General features: G+C 40.3%; 1 protein-coding gene across 2 annotated transcripts in view; it reads left to right on the top strand.

The window, feature by feature from the left end:
• The first annotated feature begins 272 nt into the window (after positions 1-272).
• DAPP1 (dual adaptor of phosphotyrosine and 3-phosphoinositides 1) overlaps positions 273-18,467 on the top strand; it is a 55,219-nt gene continuing 37,024 nt past the window's right edge. For both annotated transcript variants that reach the window (XM_065907289.1, XM_065907288.1), the window contains exon 1: positions 273-465. In XM_065907289.1, the coding sequence (XP_065763361.1) occupies positions 365-465 (101 nt within the window). In that variant the 5' untranslated portion in view covers positions 273-364. The remainder of the gene's footprint in view (positions 466-18,467) is intronic.

The following is an 18,467-nucleotide window of genomic DNA, read 5'->3' as shown; positions in this document are numbered from 1 at the left end:
CGATGCTTTGGCCTCCCGAGGAGAGTCGGAGTTACTCGTCAATCTCAGTTGGAGTACTTTCATCTTTATTTCCTTTGACAGAAACTGCATGCTTTGTGAGGCAGTGTGGGTGTCCTCGGGGTGGCTACCTAACTTTGCATGTTTCCTGACTGACACAACAGTCCTGCCAGTGCCTCAGGGCTGGGGTGGTGAGTGTCAGTGGGAGGAGTAACCAAGTTTCACTTCCTTGCTGGTTGGAGACTTGCAGCTACAGCCGACTTGGGTCTCACCAAGGAGGGGAGACTGTGAGGAACAGCAGAGCCATCCCTCTCTGCCTCTTACCCAGAGCACCTTGGCAGGGGCTTCGTGGACGTGAGGGGCGTGAATGGGCAGAGCAGAATCTCCAGAAGGGAAGATGAGCACCCAGGATCCTTCAGATCTGTGGAGCAGGTCGTATGGAGAAGCGGAGCTGCTCCAGGACTTGGGGTAAGAGGGCAGGTCCCCATCTTCAAGTGCTTCTTGGGTGACCCTTAACTCACTGCTCCTACCCGAATGCTCAACTTGATGAGTGATTATCCTTAGTACTGTCTCTCTCTGCCTCCCCAATCTTCTATCCTTTTTACTTAAAGGACAGTAGATACTCATCTCTATGTGGGACCAATTCCACTGTGAAAGCATGTTATCATCTTTGCAGATCTAAAAATAAGTAGGTGGAGAAAATGGGACAAAAATAAAATATTGGACATTCTTTGAGATTACGGACAGAACTGGGGTGTGGTCACTGATGTTGCTGGGTTTCCTTGTTGTTATTGATCTGGTTTATAAATAAATGTGCTGTTAAACAGTTCTGAGATCCAAGCTGTGAAATAAACAGAAAGCCTAGACCCTGCTGTAAGGGACAGGGACTTTTTCAAAAGAGAAAGAATGAGGAAGTGTGTGCAGCCGTGTCCCATATCTGTTTCTTTCTCCCGACACTGCACTTGTGACCTCTTGTATGCATGCATGTCTGGAAGGGCAACTTTGAGCCTTTCAAATACTAACAAGTCAGGAAAGGGATAAGCTTTCTGCTCCAAATAGGCTGTACATTTAAGTAGGTGAAGTCATCACAGCCCCATCTTTAGAAAGGGACCAGATGAGACAGTTCTTCAGGATACTTAATAAAAGAAGCTAGAAAAAAGATAAAATAAAATAAAAGAAGCTAGTATTGCACAAGAGAAGGGTGGGGGATTTCCTAGAGAAACTGCTCCTTTCCCGGGATGCACCAGGAATAGACTGGCAAGGCTGGTTTTGACACCTGTGATTCCAGAGAGGCAAGCCCTGAACGTGCTGTCCTACTAAACAGCTCTGATCTTCACAAACACCCAAGAACAGAAGGCCTTCACTCGTCTCCATCTTACAAAGGCAGATAAGTTCCAGTGGTCACCCATCAATTACGAGTCAGGTTTCCAATCTGCCAGGTTTATGTTCTTAATCAGAGAAAAACTAAAGTAGGGATGAACTCTCTCTCCATGAAGACTGCAGAGATTGTATCTTTTGGAGTTGTATTTCTAGAAGAGTTCTCAACAAATCCTGTCTTTATTAATAGATTTTAAATTGAGGTCTCAGAATGGAAATCTACCTTCATAAGGTAGATCAGACATAACAGCTAGACTTTTCAGTAAAGTGGAGTGGAGTCAGAGCTCCAGGACACTTCTAGCCTCCTGGACCAAATCCCCAAACAGCAGAGGTAAAATGCCCCCTGAGCATCCAAAACAGTCATCACAAAGCCGAGGCACGAAAGCTGGAAGCTGAGCTCTCACTTAGATCTTTATTAACTTATTAAACTATCATTCTTTATGTGATGGGTTATCTAGATTCCCAGCCCACGACTGGTAGGAAGACCCAAAGGAGAAGAGACAAAGGAAATACTCCTCTCTGCTCCCATAATTCAACAATCCTTGAACCTAGGCTCTGTGATTGAGTACCCTTGACACTCACTCCAATGACAAAGATGAGCTAATGCTGTCTCTTCTCCCCACCTTAGTGCCCATAGCAGGAAATGACTGCAGGTAAAACCCACAAGAAAACAGGTGTCTTTCCTCTACGTGTGGAGATGGACATCCACTACAACCCACAATTACCCCCAAAAGGTGCTTTTATGTCCAGACCTCTCTATTTCAGGAGGCCTGGAAATGTCTTAAACATTGGAGGAAGGTTTCTGTAACAGGCCAGCTACAGTTGTCTCGGGAAATCGCTCTACAGTTGCGTTTCTTAACCTTGGCCATGAACTAGAATAACCTAAGGAGTTTAAAAAAATTCCCTGCCCAGGCCACCCATCAGACAAATGACATCAGTGTCTTGGGAGGTGAGCATTTTCTTTGTAAAGTTTCCAAGTGATTCCAGAGGGAGACTGAAGTTGAGAATCACTGCATGGAACAGAAATCCGTCAGAAGCACTGAGTCAATGTGCCCTTGTTTTTCATTTGTTGAGTATGTACATTAGGAATCTTAAAGCCATGAATAAATAGATACTGACCTTTCATCTGTGGGTTTGGGAGCATTTTGTTTACCAGTTTTTTACAGGTCTATTTAACAGATCATAGAGTTCACTCATTACTAGTGTACAGTTCAATAATTTCTAGTGGCTTTAAAGAGTGCTACAACCATCACCATAAACCAATTTTATAACATTTTCATCATCCTGATAAGAAACCACAAGAGCATTTTTTTTTAATACTCAGTGTTGGGTTAATATATAACCTGGCTGATGGATGGTCCTGTTTCCCAGGTATAAATACTCTGATCACGGGCATTTTTAAGCGGCTGATGGTTTAACAACAAGCTTACAAAATCCCTGAGAATTTAATAATGGACTTGAGCTCTTGTCCCTCTAGGACAATCCTGATACACTTCTCGTAGGTCATAGGATCTGAGAAAACTTGAAAATAACTTGTCTCTGACGGAATTCTGAATAAAATGAAACTTCTTCTTTGAACTTATAAGCTAATGGTTAGGTAGAATCTACCCCTCAAGTGGAATGTGGAGGCTCAGTGATGTCTGACTCTTTGCAACTCCATGGACTGTAGCCCACCAGACTCTTCTGTCCTTGGAATTTTCCAGGCAAGAATACCGGAGGGGTTGCCATATGTTACTCTAAGGGATCTTCCTGACTCAAGGATTGATCTAACCTGTATCTCTTGCATCACCTACATTGGCATGCAGATTCTTTACTACTGTGCCACCTGGGAATCAAGCTACCCTTAAACTTCTAATTAATTCAGTTTTTCAAATGCTCCCTAAAAACAAAATAATTTAATGCACTTAATAGATTAAAAAAGGGGTGATTTTATTGCCATCATTTAAAAGTTATTTTTAAAAGGATTATTTGAGTAGTTAGGTAGATTCTTAATGTTTGTATTTTTGATATAGACAAACAGATAAGGTAATGGTTAAATGGAAGAGATGTCATGCACCTTTGTTCTTCTCTCCCTATTTTCCTCCGGGCTCTGGAATCTGTCAGCTCTGCAAATTAAACCTTGAACTGCAGCAGCTCCATCCCCTGCCTTTCTAGGACACACACGACTTGCACACAAGACATGTTTATTCTCTCTAAAGTACCTAAATCAAGCAACTTGGATGCAGTTCTGCGTCTCATTTGTCGAGTGTCAGCCTAAAAGCATTTTTTTTTTTCATCCTAAACATGTTCACACGGCCAGAAGCAAAGGGGAAATAACACAAGCTGCAAAGGTTGCTCACTTCACTTACACACCAGCTGAAAGGGGGTGGGGGGAGGTGGGAAGGGAGGGGCAAGGGCCCTGGAGGAGAGTCTGCGTGAAGGGGAAGGCGGACAGGGAGCAGAGGGCAGGCTGTGTGAGGCTTTCAAAATTAAGTGATGGGGAAAGGAAACGAATAATGACTATTTGAGGTACCACCTAAGGACCAAACTAGGCTAGAATTGCTAATCAGTTTTGTGTTGTCCAACTCTTTGGGACACCATGGACTGTAGGCCCGCCAGGCGCCTCTGTCTGTGGAATTTTCCAGGCAAGAATACAAGAGTGAGTATTCCCTTCTCCAGGGGATCTTCCCCATTTAAGGGCTTCCCTGGTGGCTCAGACGGTAAAGAATCTGCCTTCAATGCCTGAAACCCAGGATCGATCCCTGGGCCGGGAAGATGCCCTGGAGAAGGGAATGGCAGCCTACTCCAATATTCTTGCCTGGAGAATTCCAAGGACAGAGGAGGAGCCTGGTGGACTACAGTCCATGGGGTGGAAATGAGTCAGACAAACAAAGCGATTAACAGTTTCACTTTTATTTTAACCATTTAAAATTCCTGCAATTCTTTTATTATAACAAAATTCCTACAAAACAATGTAGGAATGGCGTAGGTGTGTAGTTTGTTTAAGGATGCACCCTTGCAAATGGTATAACTACAGACACAAAAGGGATACAATGAAATAAAAATATTTTAGGATATTTTAAAACTAAATATTCATGGGGACTTCCCTGGTGGTCCAGAGATTACAAAGGACGTGGGTTCAATCCCTGGTTGCAGAACTAAAATCCCACATGTTGTGGGGCCAAAATGTAAAAAGAAAAGAAAAAATTATTCACATTATCTAGTCATACATATTCCATCAAGTGAGAAATGTAGTAAATATTCCTTTAAAAAATATTCTTTTTTTATATATACTTTCCTAATTCTCAAATCTGATAAGAAAGTATCTGTGTTTGGCTGTGTTGGTCAATGTCAAGAAAGTAGATTCTAAGCTCTGGATATTAAAATAAATTCATTAAAAAGTCTCTCACTTCTCACCTCTAAGAGAAGGTTAGACCAGATGAAGGGTCAGTAAACATCAAAAACAAGGTTATAAATATTTTAGACTTTGCAGGTTTTATGACTTATGCTTCGGCTATTCACATCTGCCCCTGTGGGGTAAAAACAGCCATAGATAACACAAAAACAAATGACTGTGCTGGTGTGCAAACACAATGCTATTTAAGGACCTACCCTAAAATTTGAATTTCATATAATTTTCATGAGTCACAAAATATTCTTTTTTTACCCCTTAACTGTTTAAGCATAAAACTCCACTTGGCTCACAGTTGAAACAAAATCTTGTACCTTGGCAGGAATTGGCCCTCGGATGATGACTTGCTGACTTAGGGAATGAGTAATAACAACTAAAGCAAGTTCTTACGGCAAGGCAGGTATTTTGCATACACTCGCTCTGGTCTTTGAATGATACTGATGTTCCAGCTCTACATCCAAGGAGACTCATCAGCAGAGCAATCAGGCTGCCTGGCGTCCTAGAGAATCTGGGCCCCCAGTCCATGCTTATCCCATGGAACCAGGTTGCTCTCCTGTTCTAAGAGTCATGTGCCAACCCCAGGCCATTCACATCATTTGACCTTCACAATACCACCATCAGCACACCGTGGTTGTGTTCATTTCATAAATGCAGGAGGTGAATTCAAGTCAGTCAAGTGAACTGTCTCTAGGTCACAGACCTCATGGTTGGTGCCCTGACATTACTTAGGAACTTGCTCCAAAGCTGCTAGTCCTTCACGAGATGAAAGAAGCTAAATGTTCTAAGAATGGCAATTAGTCATTGCTGGATGCTCACCATATACCAGGCATTATTTTAAGCCCTTTGTGTGTGTGACTTATTAAATTCACACATCACTGTGAGATAGATACTACCACTCATGTCATTCTTGTTTGCAAACGGAGAAATGAAGGACTGAGCTTTTATTAATATCACATGCCCAAGTTTACAAGCTCACAAAACTTCGAATCCAGGAATTTGGCTCCAGAGCACACATTTTTTTCCACTAATATCACTTCCTAATTTCTGTCAAACTTCTCTCTTCTTGTACCTGCCCTATTAGTGCTAGTGAGAAGTGAGAGAAAAAAAAAGTTCTGTGATGACTACCACCAAAACATTTTTGTTTTTTACTAAAGACATTATTCTTTCACATTCTTCATATAATAAATATGCACACAAAGCCAGATTAATACCTTAATTCATCAGAACTTTTAAAAATTGAGGGTAGATTCCGTTCATCTAGGCTAGACAAATTGAGTAGGCTAAGAAAAATATGGTAGAGTCAAAACTTTAAAGGAACCTGTTTACTTGCTACCAAGTAGAGCAATGAAGCTTCTTCTTCTGGCACAATTCTATAATCTTGGATTCTAAAAATGAGGGTGATTCTCTTGTGGCTGAGCAAGAGTATGTAACTTGTAGTGCACAGTTCGATCTCTGCTTAAAGCAATCAAATTTCCTCTTCGGTTGTTGTGTTTCTGTTCCTCTATGGGTAACGGTGACTTCCTCCTACTTACATGTGGAAGTCTGGCCACACAGGTTCTCCACACTGAGTGGGGTCACTTTGTTTCACTCATTCTCCCTTCTATTTCTTCATAGATCCGTCTGTTGAATGATGACATTATGCAAGGCAGTGTGGGAGATGCTGGCAGTGAAAAGTGGCTATTCCCTGGAGGAGTTTGCAGCGCAGAGGACAGGGAGTGCTGGTGTGGGTGGAGTTAGACGGCAGGGTAGCAGGCCGGGGGTTATCACTGTGTCTACTTAAGGCACGCAGCAGATGGCCTGAAGGAAGGAGATCCATAAGATTTCTGTCAGTTGAAGGCAGACAGACAATTTCTAAAGAGAAAATGTCATGAATAACACAGTAGAAGTGGAAAAACATGTGAATAATTCAGAAAATGAAAACCTTCCACACGGACTCAGACCCTCCCAGCCCCTGGAACCCAGTCATTCCTCAGCGTTCAGCCTGACTCTGGCCTCCTCCTCTGAGAGACTCCACCTTCAGCTACTTTCTGTGAGAACACTTAACCTGGCTGTTCTCTGGTTTCTGGTGTCATAATCTTACCCTTTTTATTTTATTTTTTTTCAAACCTGGGTTAGTTTCTTGTTCCCACCAACTCCCTCCCCACAACTATCCCATCAGCCAGGATAAAGTCCTGATCTGAGCCCACACAGCCTGGCCCCTGCTCCCTGATGCGGGCCCGTATCTGAACCCACCGCGGCCGGGTCTCTCAGTCTTAGCTGTCGCTTCCTCACCTCTAGGCTCTTTGCGGTCCTGTCCTCCCAACTCCCTGCCCACTAGGGTCTGCTCCCATTGTCTTTGTTAGAACTGCTTTGTTTAAAAATCCTTAAAGTTTAAAAAGCATAAAGGCAAGAGTTCAATTTGTTTTAAGAAAAATATAGCTATGTCAGACAAGGTTACTTTTTGGAGGCACATGCCGAATTACTTCAGATTAAAGTGCTGTGATTTCTGTAATTTACTTTCAAATGTTCACCCAAAAACATAGGAAGAAAATATGGCAAAAAGTTAAAAATTATTTTACCTAAAATATGGATATTATTTAAATATGTGGGTATTATTTACACTATTTTTCTACTTTCTTATATATCTGATATTTTTCATCACAGTTTAAAATAATAATAAGTACATTAATTATTGAAAATTTGGGGAACAAAGAAAAGCACCCAAAATGACTCCCAAAATGACATATTATTCAACTCCTCTCCAGTCTTTTAAAAGCCGTTTTCTGTAAACACACACAGATGGAATTGTGGTCATACTAGGTATATAATTTTGCCCTGGCTCTCTGCTACGATATATCTTCTTCATCTACTTGTTCTTTCTCAAAGTGGATTCTGGGTCTGGTCTTTCCTCAGGCAGCCTGTTTCTCTATTTTAAAATCTGAATATTTAGACTGGTCCAAATTCCAGAAAGCCTTAAATAGATTAGGAGTTTGGACTTCCGTCAAACTTCATTTGACAGTAGGGAAATATTGAACATTTACAGGAACATTGAATTGTGTGGCCACCATGCTTTGTTTTGGGATAGATTAACCTGGGAGTTGAGCATGATGTGTAACATTGAGTTCAGAGCCAAGAAAGCTAATGAGTGAGGGAGTTTATAGATCTGTGAATAAGAAACTAGAGTGAGGACCTGGGAATAGTAAGGAAGGAACAGGGGTGGGAAGTCAGTAATTCCACTGAGTTAAAAACATAAGGGATTCATATCCAAATAAGAATGAGTTCTGCTTTTGTATAGTTTTTCAAAATGACATCAAAAATTTTTTGACAGTCTTATTCTTATTTATGTCTTATTTGACAATCTTAATGTCATGAATGTCTTATAATTCATCCATTGTTTGCTCTGTCATTAGAAAAATCTAAAGTTGCCTGGGTCTCATTTTACTGCTCATAGGATTCTGACTCACCACCAGTTTGGTCTATGTTTTGGATTGATTCTCCACATAGTCTTAGAACCTTTTCCAGATGTCAGTCCTAAGGCCCTAAGAGGTTTGGACAGCTGCTCCAGGCTGAACGCTGTACTCTTTTTGACAATGAGCACCCTAGGGGCAGGGCTGTAGGTTACGCATCTTTGTCTATTCCATCCAAGCCCAGCACTTGACAAAGAGCAGATACCTAAATATCTGAATTGTCTCAAGTTGGGTCAAAACCAAGACAAGAAGTCAAGGTCCCTGACTTCAGTTTTCCACACCAACACTGGTGATGTGCTTGTATGTATTACCCTCAGACTCACTCAGTGCCCTTAACAAATGATTTATTCGCTGGGAAAAATTGACCTCAGTTGGAGGCATCATCTAAACAATGAAATAGACAGGAGATAATGAAACAAGGATCTTTCTTTTTTACATTCCCCCAAAGTTTGGGACTTTTTCCCTATAGATATAGCTTCCTGAAAGTGGCCGTCTCTGTCTCCTGTCTCAGCCCACAATGGTAGTTTGTCAATGGCAACTACAGTGTGAGGACAATTACCCACCCTGAAGCAGCATTTCATGATGTTTAGGTTGTTAAGGGTAACCAGACTAAGTGCAGAGTCAAGCTTGCTTCCACTCAGATATGAGCCTTCTTGGGAGAGCCTCTGGTTTGGGAGGTCTGCCCAGTCATTGAAGTCCCCCTCAAGCTCTTATCCGTGAAATAGTTTTTCTAGTCAGTCTCTGAAATTTGGTTCCCGGTCCAAATCACACATTCCCTGATCCCCAGCCACGGGGAGAACAACGATGCTCTTTCGGTTTTACAGCCATTTGTGCACACTGCAGGCGGACCTGGGGAATGGGCAGGATCTCCGCTGGGGTGAGATGCACTTTGCCCTCATCCCCCACCCTCCCCACTGCTGGTGGCTCTGCCCTAGGGTCTCACACGCCTCTGACCTTCCTGGGTCCACTGACCCACGTCAGCCTCTGTGGGTCTGCGTCCTTCTGGCACTTGGGGTTCTCTACTCCTGTGTCCTGGATCACTCCTGTGTCCGGATCACTCCGGGTGGGTCTCTGTTAGTCCCTACGTGTTTCTGGCTACCTGTGTGAGCCTCTAATGTGCCTTTCTTGGCCTCCAGGTCCTGTATCTCTCTTTCTACAGTTCTTGGCTTATGTGTCTCTGACCCTTTGTGTCCCTCTGTGTCTCTGGATTTCTGAGTCTCTGTCTCTCTTTCTGTGTTTCCACCTCTCAGGACTTCTTGTATCACTCCTCGGGCTCCTTCAAGAACAGGTTTAGCCTGGTTCCCAACTCCCACAAAATTATCACACCCCTTCAGTCTGTTTCCTTTCAGCTGGGCCTTGACTCCACAAAAAAACACTGAGGCCCCACCTTTAGTGCGTTGTGTGACAGACACCTACTCTGGCTCTGTCATCACTCAGGCATGCTTCCTCAAGCCTGGGGCAGCTGGCCGCCCCATTTAGCTCTGCTACTATCATTTGTAAATATGGGCATTTAGAATGGCCATGGACAGTGCCTCGGACCAGCTGGTTCCATCACAGAAAACTCCTGATTGGAAAGACGGTGGTGAGTCTTTCTACAACTGCCCCCTGTATCACACTATGATACACAGAACTTTCAAACTTCTTTGCCAAGCCTCTGCTTGGTTCTCTTTATTTGGATGGGATCCTTTGCTGTGATCAATGAAAAGGTGAGCGCATGTCTGTGCACAGCGGACTTAACATGCTCATGTGGACAATACCACATTGTCACATAAAATATGCCACAGCCTGACTATGGTACCAGTTTCACTACTGACATCTTCTGAGCTGATCAGACATTTCCTTTTCCTTAACCCATGATTTCTAATGGCCAAGTGCTTCATTTTTTCAGGAAATCAAAGTATCTAACACTAACCCTATGAAAAATGAATACAGAAGCAATCCCATGCAGTGACTCAAGCACTGAGGATGAAATAGCCTGAGTTAAGATGGCTTAGATTGAGATTGCCTAGTAGATTCATTTTTTTGTTCTATCATCACTGTGTTCAGAAGGATTCTGAGGCCAAGCATAAGCTTAGCAAGGAAGAAGACAGATCAATGAGCTATGTTATCCATGAACATAAGAAAAGGAGAGTGCAGAGACTTCCCTGTGGTCCTGTGGCTAAGACTCCGTGCTGCCAATGCAGGGGGCTGGCTCTATTCCTGGTCAGGGAATTAGATCCCACACGCTACAACTAAGAGTTTGTGTGCTTCACTAAAGATTTCAGATGCTGCAATGAAGATTGAAGATCCTGAGGGCCTCAACTAAGACCTGCACAGCCAAATAAATTTAAAAAAAAAAAGAAAGAAAAGGGGAGTGCATCATATGTTATGAATGTGCGATGTTTGGTCTAGAGAGTTCAGAAAGCATGTCAGTGCCATTCAAAAGTGAGAATAATTTCCAGAACTGTTTCTTTTGCATTCTAAATCTTCTCAAATATAATATATTTAAGTTTTTGATTAAGAAGGCTTGCCATCTTACTTTTTGTCTAAAAAAAAATTCTTGTCATGAACACACAAAAAAAAGTGAGCATAATTTTGAAAATGAATAAGAAGTGAAAATTCTCTAAAGAAGAGTGCTTTTGTTGGCTGTTCAGCTCCAGAGCCTATAAGCTGTTTTTATACAAGCAGGAATTTCTGTTATTGTTTTGGGTTAAAATATAGGTCCTCATAAATCTGAAGGGACAGAATCTTATTTCTTTGTCACTTCTTTTTGGCAGGAAGGGGGGACGTAGGTATTTAAATATGTGAATAATCTGTAGACGTGAGTTAGGAAGAAATTTTCTCCCCAAGATGTATATAATCAAAACCGGATGTATGGCTCGTGTTTTAACATGCAAGACCGGTTCCTGTGTCCACTTATTCTTCCCTTGTTATTTTGCATTTCCCCTCAATATAGACCCTCTGTTCTATGTAAGCATTGTGTTTTCTGTAGACCCATGCATATTTCAACCCCAGTGCCTCTGCTTATGCTACTGCCCCTGTTGGAATGCTCTTTTCTCTTACACTTAATGAGCTCTGTGTCTATTCTTCAAGTTCCAACTCATGGTCTTCCTCCTCCATGAAGCTTTCCTTGATCATCTCATTTCCTCAGGAGCTCCCCCTTCTATATCATTTACTGTCCATATCACTAAGATAGCAGCTATTTGGGGATTTTTAAAAATTAAATTAGCCACAGACCCTTCTCTTTTCTTCCTAAGTACTGTGAAGCCACTTAGCATGTTCTTTGCTCTCTCTGTCTCCCTCTTTAATACTACATACAGTATACTCAAACCATCAAGATTGTTGAAGTGAATTACAGTTTTTATGACCAAGAGTCCTTCAATCTGTGCTTCTCAAACTCTAAACTCATACCAATCATGTATAGCTCGTGATGAAAACAGATTATAATTCAAGGGGTCTAGGAATGTGAATGTGCTAACATGAATTCCTAACTAAATCTCAGGGTTCTGAATGACAAAAGACTTCACATTGTTTTTCAAACATCAGGTACAACCCAAGCATGTCCTTAAAGTTAATTTAGTGGATCACAATCAATATTTGTTAAAAAAAGAAAAGAAAATAGTAAATAGCATTTAAAAGGATAGTATTGTTTCCTATAACATTTCTGGGGGATTTTTTTGTATGTATGTTAATAAAGTAACTGTGTATACACACACACACACACAGATACAAAATATATTTTATGTTGTTGGTTAATTCAAAGTGCTTGAAAGCTTCTCTTTCAAAGGACAGAGAAGAATGAAAAATAATTGTATCAACAAATAATTAAGACAATTAAACTCAAAGGGATAAGAAACCATGAAGACTCCAGTATGGTGGGGCAGGTTCCCAGAAGGTTCTGGCACAAAGGGCGTGGAATGAAAGAAGGGGCAGAGCTGAGGACGGGGTTTCTGGATGGAGCTCATCTGTTTTGTCTGTGGTTGAGCTTATTTCCTGTATCTCACTGAGAGGCAGCTATGAAAAGTCTTTAGTGGGTGGATGTTTCCTAATTTGTTAATGTATCATGGAAGGGATAACGCCACAGTTTCCTTCAAGGCTAGCTGCAGGTTTGACAAGCTAGTAAGCCCAGTACAAACATTCTTTGGAAGTTTGATAAGCTTTTGTTGACTCTTTTACCCTTGAGCCATTTATGACAATGTGGGGACCTTGGGAAAAAAGAAAATACATTGCTTCAAATGTGTTGTTGTAAAGAATAATTTCTGGCTCTTTTTCACTTCTTCAGGGACAATGAGACAAAACTTTTTTTTTTTTAAGTTTCTGGAAAATGAACCTTATCCCAAACAGCAGAGGAGTTGTATTCCCAGCAACCAACACAATGTCTAGAATATTCATAACTGTTGTTGTTCAGTAGCTCAATTGTGTCTGACTTTTTGCAACCCAATGGACTGTAGCCCTCCAGGCTCCTGTGTCCATGGGATTTCCTAGGCAAGAATACTGGAGTAGGTTACGATTTTCTTCTCCAGGGGAGCTTATGAACCCAGGGACCTAACATGTGCCTCCTGCATTGACAGGTGGATTCTTTATCACTAAGCCACCAAGGAAGCCCCATGTATGTTGTATAAATTGCAGAGATTGTATCTTGCTCTCTTCCGCAAAAGTTAAAGAATCATATAAGAGGTTTTTAATAGAAGTCAATGTTCCAGCATGAAAATAAGAGAGTTTTCCTACCAGGTGTTATTATTAGTCACCCTGACAGATGAGAAAGATGGAGGTTGCTACTTGCATGGGGTCACAACCAATGTGTCAGAAGTCACTGGGGCAGATGGACTTACCACTGAGGAAGTGAGTGGAGATAAAGGCGTGTTATTGCTTCACAAAATTTTCACAGATACTGCACGGGTGTTTGTGAGCCAGGTTGACTGCTTATTAGCATTCTTTTTCACTTGGCAGTTCCCAGGAGTAAAAAGGTCTTTTATTGCCCTTAATTCTAAAAACGTCATCTAATGCAGCTGGCAGAGATGTGGGAGAGCCACAGAGGAACATGACTTGCTTTGGGGTTTTAATCAGCAGCAGGTCCAGCGTGAATCAGCAGTGTGATGCAACTACTAAGAAACAAATGCAATCTCAGGTTGCCTTGCAATGTACCTGACAGCCGGAATAGGGAGATCCTCTGGGCTTTGGGTTTTGCACATCAAGTCTTACCTTGAAGATAGATTTTAAATATTTGGAAAGTATTCAGAGGAGATAAGTTCTCTGGGTGATCAAGGGACTGAAAGTCTGTCATAAAAGGAGAAGTTGAAGATGATGAAAACAAAAGCGAGAACATTTTAAATACATTTAACGATTTGTACAAGTGACATCTATATAACTCCGAGAAGTAGCTTTGAAACCATCTGTTGAAAGCTGTACAGCGGGAAACAGTAAACTGATGTAGGCAAGGGTTTTCTGGCCGTAAATCACAGAAGCATATACAGGTTTGCCTGTACAAGTAGTGGGTTCCCTGTTACCAGCAATATGTAAACAAAGATTGGATAAGAATCTTATTAGGGTTTAGACTTTACTCACATATTTTACAAAAATTAGAAATATAAACCAAGCTGTTGGCGATTAGGGATTAAATGTAGCTTTTATTTACTAAGTCAAACATTTTAAATGTTTACTCTAAAAAAAAAAAGCAGATTTGACTTTTATAATCACCAGAAGTGAGTTTGCTGTGAAGCCAATGAAACTTCAGCTTCAGGGTCTCTGTCTTGTACAGACCCTAGTGATGCAGTTGAAATAAATGCATCAATTGGAAAAATATTTAAGATTAGTCCCTAAGCATTAAAATCTTACATACTCTTACAGCTCATTTATGGAAGAAATTTGACAGAGGTTCTCAAATTTTCCAACAATCCTAAAAACTTTATTATCAACATCACATTATGAAGTTGAAAATAACTTTTCTCTGCTATCAATAATTTAAAAAATTATAGGTGAAAGACTGAATTATTCTGTTCTCTCTATAGAAAATTATAGTAAAACATTGTTTTACATGAAAAATTAACTAGAGATGATTTGGCCAGAAGTGTAGAGAAAAAAGTATGGGGGTGTGTTAAACAGGTATTTAATGAATATAAGTTGTTTTCTCACTTTGTCAGCTTTTTATTTTTTTAATTTGTGACATAATTGACATATAAGATTATATTTGTTTCAGGGGTACAACATAATGATTCGATATTTATGTATATTGCAAAATGACCACCAAAATAAGTTCAGTTAACATCCATCACCACAGAGGTAACAAAACAATTTTTCTTGTGATGAGAACTTTCAAGAGGAAATTTGTACCTTTTGATATTCTTTATTCATTTTACTACCCCCTCAACATGCATCTCCAGCATTCACCAATCTGTTCTCTATATCTGTGAACTTGGTGTTTTGTTTGTTTGTTTTTTGCTATTTTATTTTTTTCTTATTTTTCATAGTTAAATGTTGGTGTATTCCATTCTTTTTTAATTGAAATATAGGTGGCACAATGCTAAAGAATCCGTCTGCCAATGCTCAATCCCTGGGTCAGGAAGATCCCCTGGAGTGGGAAATGGTACCCTTTATTCTCCACTGTTGTTGCCTGGAAGATCCCATGGACAGAGGAGCCTGGAAGATTTCATGGACAGAGGAGCTCGGCGGGCTATGGTCCATGGGGTCACAAAGAGTTGGACATGGCTAAGCGGCTGAACACACACACACATATAGCTGACATACACTGTTAGGTTAGTTTCAGGAGTACTACATAGGGACTTGATATTTGTGTACATTATGAAATGATCACCACAATAAGCCTGGTAACCATCTGTCCCCTACAAAGTTCTTACAATATGATCACCCATATTCCTTATGCTGTATATTACATCCCTGTGGCTTATTTATTTTATAACCAGAGGTTAGTACCCTTTAATCACCTACACCTGATTCACACACAATCCTTTCCTTTCTGGAAACTATACATTTGTTTTCTGGATCTATGAATCTGTTTTGTTCTGTTTGGTTGGTTGTTTTGTAGTTTAGATTTCCCATAATAAGTGATATCATATAGTATTTGTCTTTTTTCTGTCTGACATTTTGTTTAGCACAAGGCCCTCAAGGTCCACTCACGTTGAAAATGGCTGGATTTAACTCTTTATGGCTTAATAACATTTCCTTTATCCATTTATCCATCAATGGACATTTAGGTTATTTTTGCATCTTGTCTACTGTAAATAATGAAGCAATGAACATTTTTTTTTAACATATATGTTTTCTAATTAGTGCTTTAATTTTCTTCAGATAAATACCCAAGAGTAGAATTGCTGGGTCATATATAGCAGTCCTATTTTTAATTTTTTGAGAAAACTTCAATCTGTTTTATATAGTGGTTGCATCAATTTACATTCCCACCAACCTTTTTTTCCACATCCTCACCAACACTGGTTAGTTCTTGCCTGTTTGATGACATCCATTCTAACAGGTGTGAGGTGATATCTCATTGTGGTTTTGATTTGCATCTCCCTGATGATTAGTGATGTTGAGCATCTTTTCATATATCTGTTGGCCATCTGTCTTTTTGGAAAATGTGTATTCAGATCTTCAGTCCATTTTAATATTGGATTGCTTTGGGTTTTTTTTTGTTTTTTTTTTTTTTTTTTTTTGCTATTGAGTTCTTTATCTAGTCTGAATGTTAACCCCTTATTGGATATGTGATTTGCAAATATTTTCTCCCATTCAGCAGGTTGCCTTTTCATTTTGTTGATGTCAGCTTTTAAAATTTGCAATCTATTATGATCTCTTACTCTAAATAATTTTTCTCTTTTGATAATTTAATATTAATTTTTCTTAAAGAGACTCCCAAATTTTACAAGCTTCAAGTCCCTTAAAATTTGAATCTTCCATCTAAAGTCAGAATAACAAAATGAAAACACTTTAAACACAGCCCCAGTTACAGGAGTTTTGGCCCAGGCAGTTAGTACTCTATGTAATGAGCTGTTGTGTATGCATTTTAAGCCATAAAAAGCTCTGTAGACATTAGCCAAGAAACAGTCAGCGTCCAGAGCCAAGTATAAGATAGCATCAATATCCCCCCAGCTTCATCTCACCACGCCTGGCTGCTGCCCTTGGGCACTCACCTGGATAATGCCCGCCCCACTACACAGGGCTCTGACCTGGTACATACCTGGGTTCTGCTTGCTTCCTGGCCTTTGCTCCTGCTATTCTATTTGCACAGAGAGTTCCCTGAACAATTGTCGCTCCAAATTCCACCAGACTTTAAATAGAGAAAAAGTCTCTCTCTCCCCCTCTCCATCACAGTACTAGATCACTTCCAGAATTCAATAAACAGTAGTTGAATAGGTAAATAAAATAAAATAATTAAATACAATAAGCATTAACAGGGCCCTGGAAGTTGGATTAAGGTAGAAATACTGTTTTCTCTTTTTCAAATTTTAGTTACTCAATTAATATATGCATGTATTTTTTTTATTCAGTTCAGTTCAATCCCCCAGTCGTGTCCGACTCTGTGACCCCATAGACTGTAGCCTACCAGGCTTCTCCATCCATGGGATTTTCCAGGCAATAAAGCTAAATTAGGAAAATGTAATCAAACAGGGACTCTTAACAATACTCTCAATCATGGCTCTTTCCATTAAGGACCATTCTTATCAGTTTGGAGTATATTTTATCAGCTTCCTATTTTGTGCTTTTATGCACTTTTATATGTGTATGTGTTGTGTTATTTGGAGGAGATGAGAGAGATTTTTCTTTGGGTGGTTTCATACTGTGCCTGATAGAACATGCTGGGATCTGTCAGCTCTGCCACGTGTGGACATGAGCAGTCCGTGTTTTCCTGTGGGGTGACACTGGCATTCTGAGTGTGACAATTCTGCTGTTCAGAACTATGTCAGTCTTCACAGGCTGGTAAGCATTTTGACATTCCCTCCTGAAGTGCTGGGTGCACCTGACCTTCTTCCCCAAGCATTTGGTGACCAACACGCTCTCACCTTTTCAAATTCTGATTAACTTATTTTTTTTCATAGCTTAAAAAAAGACAACAACTGATGGATAATTGCTTTACAACGTTATGCTAGTTTCCACTGTACAACAATGAGAAACAGCTATAAGGATGCATATATCCCCTCTCCCTCGAGCCTCCCACCCCAATCCCACCCCTGCAGGTCATCACGGGGCACCAGGCTGAGATCCTTGTGCTATACAGCCGCTTCCCACCAGCTGTCTGTTGTATACGTGATAGTGTATATGTCAGGGCTACTCTCTCAGTCTATCCCACCCTCCCCTTCCCCACTCTGCCACCAGTTCATTCTCTATCTTTGCATCTCTATTCCTGCCCTACAAATAGGTTCGTCAGTACCATGTTTCTAGATTTCATATATATGTGTTAATATTAGATTTCTGTTTTTCTCTTTCTGACTTACTTCATTCCATGTGACAGACTCTAGATTCATCCACATCACTGCAAATGACCCAGTTTCATTCCGTATCTGATTAACTTTTAACAAAATTTCATCCTCTGAGCACTTAACTTAATCATCTCACTGTTGGTGGAAAATTAGGATGGCTCCTAATTTTTATTCTCACAAATGCTCCACAGTAAACATCTTCATTCACACTTCCTTCTGCGTACTTGTGAATGTTTCAATAATCAGACATCAGAAATGGAGTCACTGGTCATGTGGGCATGTCCAGTTATACTAGATATGTAAGTTTCTCTCCAACTTAAACACCTGCCAACAGTAGATGATAATATCCATTGCCCTTAAATTCTCCATTACTTCATACTAAGCAGTCTGGTGGATTAAAAAAATACTACACTATTGTTTTAGTTTGCATTTCTCTGATTAATAGTGAGACCAAATACATATTTTCTCTTCCGTGAATGACTTTCATTTCCTCCTCTGTATATGTACATATTTTAATTCTTACTATGTATGCTTTGTTACCAGAAAAAAAGCACAGTTTTAAAATAACTTGTGTGTTCTTTAAGGCCTGCTTAGATATTGGGCCTTTCAAAAAATGGCCTTGATCTTTACTCTCTCTTGGGTGTAGTTCACCAAGTACTTCTCTTACCCTCTTGACTAGATTAATGGTTTCTTGAAGCCCAGCCTGGGCTTTGATTCCCTTTGACCTGCCTAGTACAATGCCTTGCACAGATTTGTACTCAATAGATAAAGATTCATAAAGTTGAATGATAGAAAGTAGAAAAGGTTAACTATGGGAAAACTACCGACTGACCAAGACTATATTTTCAA

Source organism: Muntiacus reevesi, chromosome 16 (assembly GCF_963930625.1).
Source record: "Muntiacus reevesi chromosome 16, mMunRee1.1, whole genome shotgun sequence".
Taxonomy (NCBI): domain Eukaryota; kingdom Metazoa; phylum Chordata; class Mammalia; order Artiodactyla; family Cervidae; genus Muntiacus; species Muntiacus reevesi.
The sequence above is the reverse complement of the archived record's forward strand: the minus strand, read 5'-3'. Positions and strand labels throughout refer to the sequence as shown.